At 24.4% G+C, this 13442-nt stretch overlaps 2 protein-coding genes across 3 annotated transcripts; one reads left to right on the top strand and one right to left on the bottom strand.

Annotated features, from left to right (window-relative positions):
- The first annotated feature begins 954 nt into the window (after positions 1-954).
- Positions 955-6583, top strand: LOC114130118 (protein O-glucosyltransferase 2-like). The gene is made up of 8 exons (XM_027995014.2): positions 955-1308; positions 1894-2093; positions 2475-2689; positions 2792-2869; positions 4493-4656; positions 4734-4971; positions 5046-5345; positions 5838-6583. The coding sequence occupies exons 1-8, from the start codon at positions 1154-1156 to the stop codon at positions 5979-5981; spliced, it is 1494 nt and encodes a 497-aa protein (XP_027850815.1). The 5' UTR covers positions 955-1153; the 3' UTR covers positions 5982-6583.
- A 551-nt stretch (positions 6584-7134) lies between these two features.
- LOC114130120 (aladin-like) lies at positions 7135-12852 on the bottom strand. Of its 2 annotated transcripts, none has more exons than XM_027995015.2 (10): positions 12411-12852; positions 12098-12207; positions 11836-11965; positions 10397-10599; positions 10176-10335; positions 9775-9944; positions 9467-9700; positions 8750-8881; positions 8602-8686; positions 7135-8507 (listed from the first exon to the last, which is right to left on the bottom strand). In XM_027995015.2, the coding sequence occupies exons 1-10, from the start codon at positions 12504-12506 to the stop codon at positions 8334-8336; spliced, it is 1494 nt and encodes a 497-aa protein (XP_027850816.1). In that variant the 5' UTR covers positions 12507-12852; the 3' UTR covers positions 7135-8333. The 2 variants fall into 2 exon arrangements, with proteins under 2 accessions (XP_027850816.1, XP_050062814.1); XM_050206857.1 differs by lacking the exon at positions 12411-12852 and adding an exon at positions 12289-12398.
- Positions 12853-13442: the final 590 nt, after the last annotated feature.

The following is a 13442-nucleotide window of genomic DNA, read 5'->3' on the forward strand; positions in this document are numbered from 1 at the left end:
GAGTTTGATGCTATACGTTTTGTAAGAGGACTCAGCATGGGCGCCCATAGGGGGACAAGATAGGGCACTTGCCCCCTCCTGGTCAAAAATTATTATAAATTTGTAGTTCAATTAGTATAGCATATTTACATTTATATGTGAAAATAATATTCAATCTTTACTACCATCTTACATTTTAGATTTTTTTTATTTTAAGCCCCTTAAAAGATAAAAAGTTTGAATATTTATATTACCTATTTAACACAAGGTTCCCATATCTCATACGTCATATAAGTTGTTATTATAACTGGTTAAAAGTAGGTATAGGTAGGTACCTAACTACCTAAATAGGTATTAAAGATATTATTACCGTTTACCTTACACCATTAATTAATTATTCTATTGCCGTCTTAAGATAGGTACATCATCAAGATTTGTTTGTTGTTTATAGGTACTTTATAATCATTTGAAATTTACTTGTTCACAAAATTGATCAAAATCAGTGAAAATTTGTAAATTATTTAGTAGGTAAGTAGGTAAAATTTAAAAATGTATAAATTGTTTGATTTTTAAAGTCGCCACTGAATTAGGTTCTTTAGATAACTGTTTAAAGCTTTTACAGTTGGACAACAAATAACTTACTCAAGAACAAAGATCTGGACAAATTTCAAAATATCACTAGGACTCGTTTTTAGAATTAAACATTTTCAACATTTATAATAATATTAAGTTTTATTAATTTTATTTTCAAAAAAAATGAATGCCTACTACTTTTACAGAACCCCATAAATCTTATGAAAATATAAATGCTAAAAATCAATTTTTGTCATAATTTGAAGACAAATATGATGGAGACACGGTGTGACTATACTTAACTATAGAGAATACTCTATGATAAATAATTATAATAATATACCTATTATTCATTTTTCATTCCGATCCCATTATCACGACCGGTTGATAGTGTTATCATTTTAATCGCAAAGATAAAAACAGTTTGAAAAATAATCCATAATAATAAATCAAACTGAAGAACAACAAGCAAGTAATATCCACCACTGAATTGTCTGTAGTTTTTAAGACTATAAGTACATACTACAAATTACCTCGATCGATTTGTTGTCGATCCATTATGTGTGGAAGGTGGTCGATTCAGTTCCTCTAAAACATCACTATGTGTACCTTCAGTAGCATTTCATTGATATTCTTACTTGCCATTTTCAAATTTGATGGATTACATTCAGCCGACACAACAATTTGGGGACCAGGCCTCGATCCATTAATTGTTTTGCCAGCTCGTTACTTTTACGTTCAGTACGACCAGGAAAAGTAAGTTATTTTACACAAAATATCAACCCACCTCAAGTCATATCATAATAAATTAAATATTCATTAAGTCCTATAATTTAGTATTATTAATTACATTGGCCAAACGATAGCAAAGGAACATGATTTATACGAATTGAAGAAGAGGACTTTAGAAGAATGGTTTCTTCTCAAAACTATACCATGTTATCTCAAATTAGGTCTTCATCATAAACATATCATATTTATTGTTAAAAACATTTATAAATCTGCTTAAAATTATAAATTAATTTACAGTAAAAATACACATTGTTTTATTAAATTAAACATATATTATATTTTCAAAATAAAATTTTTGATTTTGATATGCATGAGGGATTATTATTTTTCTTTTGATATTATGGAAATTATCAATACAATTTTAGCAATTGTTTTTTGATGGAGGATTATGGTTTAATTTAATTTTATGTATTCAAATATTTTAGGGCAGACTTGAGGGCAACTATTCTAAGGATATATTCATTCAATATAATTTCAAATAATATTTCATGCTTAAAATATAGTATATACCTTTATAATATAATATCATTGCTATTCAAAATGTTTCAGATTTAATATTGCAGATTTTAATGTATTAATAAGTGGTAAAACAAAAAATGGTAATAATTGCCGTGTTTGGACAAATATATTGGATAGAAAAGATGCATCATTTATAGTTCGATATAAATTGTATGAAATTTGCTATGAATTCAGGATATTAGTGGAAAATAAAAAAACATTAAAAAAATACTGGAATTATTTTGATCAAGGTAATTTAAATTTAATATAGTATACCGATTTTTTACTTGAATTTTTTTTGTTAAATATTGATGGATATTAACTGTTTCATTAGTTTACATAATTATTAGTTACTTGTACCTATGAATAAAGTAATGTATGAATATTATTTAAAAATGAACATTATACAGATCAACATAAATGTATAAAGATGTCACTGAACTTTCATCATGTCATACATCTTTATTTTAGTCCCACAACAGATTTACCCATTGTTTTTTAGTTTTACAAACTGTACATTTTCTTTTAAATATAATCATCCCTTTATGTGAAATATATTTTGATTTAATACTATAATATATCCTTAATTTTGAAAACTTAAGAGTTTCTAATATTAATTTAATATAACACAGGACCAATTTATCCAGACGAATGTGATTGCTCAAAAGTATCAATTGATACATGGTTATCAAATACTAAATGCAGGACTAATATCGAACAAATCAATAATGATCTCAATCAATTTAAGAATGTAAATTTTAAAACCGTATTTGGTAAAATGGCTAAATTTTATAGTCAACACCCACACAGCACTAGTGTTTGTCATTATGTTGTCAAGAATAATTTAGTAAGTACATTTTAGAATGTAGCAATTAATAAAAAGAAAAATCATTAGATAAATGTATTTGCGTGTACTTTATTTTTACATCTTTATGAATTAAATTTTCAGATATTCCGAAAATGCTATGGAGAATATACAGGATTTAAGATGTTCATGGATAATTTATTACTGTCTTTAAATCGAAAGGTAAAACAATTTTCATTATTTGAATAAATGTTTTTATATTTTCAAATAAATATTAAACATAGGTTTTTATTTAATTAATTTAAAGCATATTTTAATACAATATGCATTGTTGTTTAGTTACATAAAAATTGAAAGAAAGAATAATATAGCTATATTCAAGCAGTATTAGATAAGTTACTTTTAAAAAGTAATGCTATTACATTGTTGGCTACAAAATTAAAAGGCATCTAGATTATTTTTTTATTACCAAAATACCCAAGTAGTAGGTAGTGTTACATTAATTTTCTAACTCAAAAGTAACTAATTAATATGATTTTACTTTCAACATTTTTAAATATGTAAAATTAAAAATAACATTAAATTACAATATTTAAAACAGGTAAATTTTACACGTTATATTCTTTTTTATCTAGTATATTATTATGTTTTCAAAATTATTGTCACTTATTTATGACCATTTATTGGTGCTAATATCTTCAGGCGTATTAAAAGGTGTTGTACTTGGAAGAAGCTTTCTATTAAATTGTAAAAACTTTAGTTTTATCATTTTTAAACTATTTAATATTCTTAAATTGCCTCAATATAGATTATTGTAAAAATTCTCAATTTAAGCTCATTTACACAATATTATCTACAATCATTGTAGATAATTATATTAAAAATTATTTTTTACAATATTAATCGAAATGTAATTTGTTTAACTGAGTTTTTTTTTATAAAATAATTTACTGTAATTTTTGTGTTATTTCAGTAAATAAATAGCAAAGTTACCTTAGGTAGCCAAAGTAATGTTATTTGAAAAAGTAACTATGTTACTTCTCAACAATGTACTCAAGACATTAGTATATTATGTAATACAGTGGTTTTCAACCTTTTTTGGATCGCAATCCTTTCAACGAAAAAAAAAATGTTGTTTTAATCATTAAATTTTGATTTAATTACCGATAAAATATTTAAATAATACAGAATTTTAATAATAATTTACACTGAAAAAGTTAATTAATCATAATAATACAGCATTATTTTAAAATGTATTGTTGAATTGATAAAATATAAAAACTACACAAATAAAATTTGAAAAATGTACAATTTAAATTGTTAATTACATGTTAATGAAATACTTGAGCTTGATCTTTTGATATTATTGATTCCATATTAGGTTTTATACTAGAGAGTAGAGACTACTGTAGTCTTAAGTTTGATTCTACATTTAATTTTATCCGATATTTATTTTTTATTACTGCAAGAGATGAATTCAAATACATTTACTGCCCAAATAACACATAGGTAGGAACTGATTATTATAATTGTTAGCGACTAAAATTGTTCAAATATATGTATATGATACCAGTTGATACGAGTTACAAAAAATTTAAAATGGTATGTTATTGTATAGATATAGAACAAAATAAATAATGAACTTTATTTTATTTTTTAAATAATATGAAAAAATAATTTTGTTTATTATTTTTGGTGACCCCCAAACCTATCATTCGTGACCCCCAGGTTGAAAACCACTAATGTAGTAGATGCCTTCAATTTTTCTCGAGAGAATGTTATTTCTACCATGTTATAATTGCATTTCCAATTGAAGTTAATTATCATTTTAAATCAATTTTTTAGGTATTTTTACCAGATCTGGAGTTTTTTGTGAATTTGGGAGACTGGCCTTTATCATCACCTAAAGAACTATTTCCTTTATTTTCTTGGTGTGGATCAAATTATTCTGTTGATATTGTAATGCCTACCTATGATATTACAGAATCAGCACTTGAAAACATGGGAAGGTAATTAACCTTGTATTTAATCATTCTTTTTTTTATTTTATTTATTAATATTTAAATATGTATTTTGCGCTTTTTAGAGTAACCCTAGACATGTTGTCAGTTCAAGGCAACATCGAAAAACCATGGTCACAAAAAATTGAAAAAGGTTTTTGGATGGGTCGTGATTCTAGCAAACATCGGTTAAATCTAGTAGAACTTAGCAAAAAAAATTCAGATATTCTCAATGCTTCAATAACAAACTTTTTCTTTTACAAAGAATTAAAAGAAAAATATGGTCCAGGAAAGAAGCCTATTTCTTTCTTTAAATTCTTCGATGTATTATTACAATTACTTATTATATTAACTATTTAATGACTATAATTATATCATTTATTTATTTATATTTTTAGTACAAATACCTGTTAAATATTGATGGTACTGTAGCTGCTTATCGATTTCCATACCTATTAGTTGGTGATTCATTGATTTTCAAACAAGAATCTGAGTACTATGAACATTTTTATAGTGAACTGATACCATGGGTTCATTATGTGCCAGTAAAAAGACATTTAGATGATTTGCTAGATCTAATAGATATTATGATGAGCGATGACAAAACAGCAAGAAAAATATCATTGAACGGTCAAAAATATGCAAGAGAACACTTAGCACCTCATAACATATTGGGATATTACTTACTATTATTTCAAGTAAGTTTAAAAGGATATTACCCTTAAATTGTTTTATAAACATATAACTAACAAATTGGCATTTAGCAGAACCAATGATGTATTTAGCTTAATATTAGATTGAATTGATTTATTACCAAACTTAAAGGTAAGAATCTATTTATGCAACAGTTTTTTATGATATTTTAATTTTTAAGCAAGCTATAATAATAAAAAAAATTGCAATTTAAAAAATTTAAATTAGTTTTTTAAAAAAACGTGCAAACGTAGATAATGTACGTACCTTTAATTTTAATTATAATTTAAGAGGCAATAGACTATACAACATTGATTCTACTAGTAAATTATTGTTTTATATGATTGTAAGAGGGAGATAGCTTTTAAAAGTGTGACTACTTCTTTAATTTAAGCTTTTAAGATACTATAATAATAATATTTTGCATGAATTTTACTTGTAAATGTTTAATATTTTATAAATTATAGTGAAAATGTATTTATTTTTTTATATTCTAGAATTACAGCAAATTTTTGACCTCTGTAGAAGTTCGCCCCAATATGGATGCAGTTATAAGTACTCCCAATAGTCCTAATCAAATACCATGTCAATGTGAACCCGAACCTGAACCTTCCATGAAAAATATTAAGACGGAACTCTAATAGTCATAAAAAAATGATTCATTCCTTTACAGTAAAAATTAATTGATGTTTAAATATATAATTATTTTAATTTTAAAATAACACTTGAAAGTAGATTATAATATTTTCTTTAAGACATAACTATTAAACTATATCTATATCAGATAACCATATTGATAATTTAAATGTTTGATAATTGATACTGAGTGTGTGTACCTAATACAATTTATATTTTTTATGTGTATCTTAATTTATTAATAATTTAACTCCTACTTTTTATTGTATTGAATCTCATTATGTATTTTTTATTCTTGCCTATTTGTCGAGTCAATTTATTATAATTATAAGGGATTATTAAAGGTTTATTATTATTTTTTTTAAATTTTATATTGTGTATTATGATTTATGTTAACTTAATCAACTTGTACTTATTCATAAACGCCAATTTTGTTTTAATTATTTACAATTAATAATTTAATTTTATATTCTTGCCTACTTAATTAGTTAATTTATAAGAAAATTATAATACTTTACTTTTGTTTGTTTTGTACACGACTATTGTTTACCATACTATACTATATTATATTACCAAGACTGGCCATTAAAGAGTTAAAAAAATTAAAGTGAGTTATTTTTAATATTAGATTACCTAATAAGTTACCTTTTTAAAAAAATAATAACAACTAACCATTTGAGTTAATTTTTATTTCAAATAAAGATACACACATATTTTTCTTTATGAAAATTAATACTATACATTTATATAACTTAAATACACATTTTATAGAATGTTGAGTGTTGAATGTGAATATAAATATAACATATTATTAACTTCCATAGAAAATTACAATTTCACCCAAATACATTCATTTTAAATCTTTCAATAATTACACTACCAGATAATCCAGTTTGACATTTTATTATTAAAATAAAAATAAGAATCTTAAATCTTAATGGTAATACTATTTTTATGTAATATACCTAGTGTTAATCAGTATTGAAACAAAGTTTAATTGTACAAATTGTTAAACAAGAATACATAAGCAACTCTATATCGTCTAAGTATGTATAATGTTGAACATAGACATCCTGTCTGTATAGAAAACATTATACAATGCTTTTTCATTGTATTTTAAAATCAAAAATGAGAAGATAAATGTGCATTTAATACTAATTAACTATTAAGTTAAAAGAAAATAGTCTACTATAAATTATTAAACTATGTATGCCTCTGGCTGGGCTCTGAGACTTATTTGTGGCTTTAATGACATTAACAATATTAATGTGAAATGTCAATTAAGAAGACTGTGTTACTTTGTAATTTCAATACAAAGAAAAAAATAGCACAACCAAAAACTTAGCTAATAATTACATGTGGATAGTAGCAACATTAGTTCATTTTAGAATATTTCTGAATATTTTTATAAAACATCATAAATAATGTTGCAATTAATATTGCCAGTGCTGATGTTCTCATAATTTGTAAAAGGTATTACTAAACTATTGAATACCATTATTTTCTTCCACATAAAATTAATAAAAATCAGTTAATAATTTAGCAAAATATTCTTCTAAGGCGTATAACATTTTTAATTTTTAATTTTTAAATCAAAAATTTCTGCAAAATCAAGAATTTCATTAAAATGTATCTATATAATGAGTACTGTAGATTTCTGGACCCTAAAATCTTAATAGAAATTTTACATTTTTCAGTCAATTCTTACAAAATGTACTAAATAAACCTTCATTACTTTTCTTTTCTACAAAAAATTAAATGTATTAAGTCAATGGCGGTGAATATAGGTATTGCATATTCATTTCATATTACTAATCCATTTAAAATACTTTAACTGCCTCACAAATACAATTTTTCTTGAATTCATAATCGAAAAAAGCGGGTAAGTGGGTACCGCTCTGCTGTAAATTAGGTGCCGTGTGGGTCACTATTATATATTATAGGAATATTAAATTTGAATCCAATGATAAGTATCATTATATACGAAAAATGATTCATATGTACATGTGCACATATTAAAATACTAATAAAATACTAAAATAGACTTTTGAACATTTTCTAACATATTAAATAATAAATTATACTGCTCCAAATAAGTAAATCATGTTTCACTGGTTAATGTTGAATAGAATAATTAGTTTTAATTCGTATCAATAAAAATAAATAGATTTCTATCATCCACTCAGTATAATTATAACATAAGTTTTGTCAAATTAAATTTCAATATATACAATAAAATGGTTAGTATTTAATATTTTATCAACATTGAAATTTTATTATAATTAATATCTTTTAATCTTCTATTAAACTTGAGATTTAAAATACAAATATTAAGAAAAGAAACCAAAAATTTAAATTTAGTTTAACAAATATTCAATCAATGAATTAGTTGTAGTTGACATACTAGCTCGGCCAGACATACTCTTATTGTTGTCACCACTAAACCAAGTTGTTCTAAACATTTCAGGATCATTTTTTGACTTACAAGTGTATTCAAATGGCACATATTCAATATTCCCATTCGACCAACCCTAAAAAAATTAATATATATATTAATACCAATGACGGGTTAAGATAATTATGGACTTCAAATGTAATTTTTTATATTTATAGTTTTATACATACAATTGTTAACAAAGACCCTTGTTTGTAAGTTGGTTTAAATGCAATCGTAGAAGGTTCTTCATCAAGCCGCCCTTGAATAATACAACTAAAACATACATTATCAACGATTAATTCACAAAGTTTAAAAACACCAAAATTAGATACTTACAATGGAATACAATCAACAACAGCTTCACTTATGGCAGTTTGAAATACAACTAGAGATCCACTATTTTTAAAAGTTATAGCTAAGCGTTGAGCATTCTGATCCCAGCACATGTCAGAAAGTGTTCCTCCAATTCTATATAACAAGCAAACATAGGAAGTTAAGTTAAATTTTATTATGAAGTTACAAGAATATTATGAACAAAAAGCTAATAGAATGTTTCTACCTCATAAAAATTCTAAATAGATGGTATATTTTATATAATTATTCTTTAAACAGTTTAAACAATAATTTTTATAGATTATCTTCTATTTCAAATTCAATAAAATAATTATTGTTAAATTAATGATACAACATCTAGTACACGACTAATATTGTTTAATTGAAATTAAAACTGTAAAATAATGAACCAGAATCAAAAGTCATCAGATTATCTAATATCACTATAATATAGATTTTAAACTAGAATTCAATGATCAATCATTGCATAAATAAAACAATGTTAAGCAGAGACTCTGCACTTGCCTCTATTATTAACACGGAATCTATAATATTTTTTTTTTTTGCTAAAACGTGTAGGTACAATACCTATATCATGTAGTATGGCTATTTTAGATTGATCAATTTATATTATAGTTAAAAGTTTTCAAACATATAACAATCCTAATTTGTATTTGCCTTATGTTAAGATATTAAACAAATTATTAATTTATTACTCACACTTTATCATTTATACATTCACTTTTGATATCAATTATAGGCCAAGCAACTTTTTTATAATTTCTTGATCCATTGAAGACATCTGATTTTCGAAAATCAATAGCATTTATAATCGAGCATGAATCGGTTGCAAATAACAAAATTGAACTGCAAGGTGACCAACAAGCACATTGTACTCTAGATCGGTTATTCAAAGACCACTTATCTGAAGTCCATTTATCTGTGGACCAAATTCTGTAGAGAAAATATAAAATAAAATTAATGAAATAAAAATTTTTATAAATTAAAATTAAATTAACCTATATTACCTAAATGTTTCATTAGTAGAACAGGAAAAAACTTTAGTATTATCAGGCGACCAATGTACAAAATTTAATGTGTCAGAAGTAATTCTACGTAATGGAACACAGGTTTCTAAAGGATAATTCCAAATATACATTGTTTTAGATGTTACTGCACTGGATATCAAAAGATCACCCTAAAAAAAAAATGTAAAATTAATTAATAAAAATTAAATAATAATAATAGACAATGTCTAGAATTCTGAATTGAGTAACAAACTTTTAAATAGATACAAATTAAATATTTATTTAATGAAAAAAAAATAAATTTTAAAATGTTTGTGACATTTTTATTTATTGGTTTATCCAAAACATATGTGAATAATATTACATATTATGGTATATAATAGAGTTTATGTAGAAATTACCATTTTATTCCATGATAATCCAGTAATATATCTATGGTCATCTTTGATAAATTTGCAAACATTATTTACAGTTGGTCTTACACTTAAGTTACTAAACTCAACTGTCCAAATGAAAATTCCTTTTTCACATCCAACTGCTAAAGTACCAATACTTAGTGGTCTAAAATAAAAACAGTCAACTATTAAATTCTAATAAATAAATAAATTATTACTATAAATACCTCCAAGCTAATGATAAAATGGCCCTTTGAGATTTTGATTTTACTTTTGCTTCAGTACCTTTTTGATTGTACACATGAACAATATCATGGGAAGAAACAATAGCAAGTTTAGTTATCTGTGGGTGCCATGACATACAACGCACTACACTAGACGACCACAATTTTGTTCTACTTATATCTGTTAACACCAAGTTTTCAGGACCCTAAAATAATAATGCAGAATTTAAAAATTACCAGAATGTTACAAAATAATAACATTTCACATACTTGTTTAGAAAAAAATTAATAACAAAGAAACAGGAATTTTATTTATGTTTTAAAGTAAAAAAAAAAAAATAAATATCAATATTTATTTAGTATTTTTTTCTACCATATAATTTATTAATATTATGTGAATATCAGTATTACAAGCTGCAATATTTACAATTATTTAAAAAATTTTCAATACATTCATATTTACATATTTATTTTGATAAAAACCTCTAAAAAATTAGTAAATTAGTAAATTAATAGCCAATAATCACTATTTATATTTTATATAATTTATATTATTCAATTGATTGTATTAATTTGTAATTAGGGCTAGAATTTAAAACTAATTGCATGTTTTTTTCTTTAAGTCCAAATTGATTGGTTGTCAGATTTGTCCACGATTTGGCTTATTCTCGTTTCAATAGAATTTTTGCATATTTTGAACATAATTGCATATTTATACATTTTTAAGTTTTCAATTTTTTTTTCAAATTTAAATGGTATTTATTTCACAAAATCAATATTTTTGGTTCATCCATCAAATTGTAGTAAATATATAGTAATAATAATAATAATAATAATAATAATAAAATAATATAATAATATATAATAATATAGCATGAATACTTACAATCTAATTTGGTCTGATTTGGTACAAAAGAAGAATAGGGGATCCAAAACACTTTTAAAAATTTGTAGCATTATAAACGGTGAATATGAATTGGAAGAAATTTTAAAATTAATTTAACTCCAGATCATATTGCATCATTTAAATATACTCCAATATCATTGTTGTGATGTGGAAAGGAATTTTAGTAAATATAAATCTATTCTACATTCAAATCACCGGTCATTCATATTTTAAAATTTAAAACAACATTCGTAGTAGCATGTCAAAGGTAATATAAACTAATATTTAATGTAATAAGTAAAAACTGCCTAATAAGAATAATTTATGAATTATGAAAAATTTATAAATAATTCTAGAAATAATAAAAATTTGTTTTTGCATATTTTGGTAAATAAAATGCATATTTTATAATTTATTATTGCATATAAATCCTAGCCCTATTTATAATAATAATAATTTACATTTTATCAAATAAATTTAAAAAAAATTGTAAAGACTAAAAAGAAGTTTTGCAGTATGTGGAGATTAAAAGTTTACTATTAATATAATATGTTACCTTCAAACTTGCACGAGGAGAAAATTTCATAAATAGTCCTAATGGATACATAAGAACTGATAGATTACTTGGATTTCTCTTAAAATATTTTGTTAGTTCGTCACAAGCAGACCAAAAATTTTCCTCAGCACTACAAAAACATAACAAATCAGATATAAAAAATATATCATATTTTCGATTATTACAAATAGCTAATAAAAAACATAAACAAAAAGTAAAAAATATTCTTTTCATAGTTAAAATATATTAATAACGCACTTACAATTTACTTAAAATTTGTTGTAATGTTGTTAGTCCTGACGTTGGTAAAAATAAAGGTTCAGGATTTTGATCTCCTTTCAATTGCACCACAATATTTGGGTAACCAATTTCCTATAATATAGTTAATTGATGTTTTTCAAATATAAATTCAATAAATAATACCTAACTAATTCAATGTTTTTTGTTTTGTACTTGATTTTCAACAAGGACATCATTAACAATATATTTTGTAAAAAAAAATAACTGTCATCAGAAATAGTTAAATCTATAACACAACTCAAAACTATATAAAAAAAATTAATTAATATACCAACCTCAGGTTTTATTCTTTTAATGACAAATGGCATGGATGCGGTCTTATCTGTGAGACTACAATCCCGTAGTTCAGGAAAATCTCTCAAAGAACACATATTAAATCGTAAATTTTGTGTACGTTAAATCAATGAAAATAAAAAGTTATTGATATTAAATACACGGACTAAGAAACTTAAGATTAACCGTTAACAATCCATACGACAAAGCTACAGTACATCCGACTTTCGTTATCAAAATTTGAAACACCTGAGAATTATTTTATACACCAAGCACTATAAACAACATTAACAATACAAATGCAAATACAAGCTATTTGAAATTGACAACAATTCGAGTTAAGCACAGTAATTATCTTTTTCTACGACTATGTAGTTGTAGTCTATATGACTATATCGTTATTCGTTTAAACTCGTCAAGTCGTAACGACCATGATATAACACTAACAAAGTAGGTATGTTAGCAGCTTATCACAAGAACACGAGTTGTATGCACGTTTTAAGATAGTACTATCGTTTTACGATTTACGCATCTGGTGCGCGCGTAACTGTGTTATAATCAGATAGCGCCGGCGCCACCATTTGAAATCATCACACACAGTCTGTTGTTCAGGTATTAATTGACATTAGGCGCTTTTTTTTTTTTAATTTTCGAGCGAAATAATGAACTGATGAACGTATAGAATTAACAACCATCTTTTTTTTTTGTGTATAAGTACGATAAGTCGATAAGTTATCGATAGAATTTCAATTTTGAGAGTGATTTTGGATAAAAAATTTGATCTAGCTTGTACTTTGAAGAGGTTGAAATGCCCAGTAGGTACTTTATTTTATGATCGGAAAAAATATATAAAAATTAAGGAAATACCAGAAATTTTACACTAAGCCAGATTTTGGCTAAATTTATTTCTTCATTTTGTTATAATTCATGAACTAAAAGTCAGTCTATTCATTTTTTTTACTATCCAAAAATAAAAAATATTTAATTCACAAACTTTTGTCCAAAAACAAGTCAAGAATTTTTTTCAAGTATAC

This window comes from Aphis gossypii, chromosome X (genome assembly GCF_020184175.1).
Source record: "Aphis gossypii isolate Hap1 chromosome X, ASM2018417v2, whole genome shotgun sequence".
In the NCBI taxonomy this organism is placed as follows: Eukaryota; Metazoa; Arthropoda; class Insecta; order Hemiptera; family Aphididae; genus Aphis; species Aphis gossypii.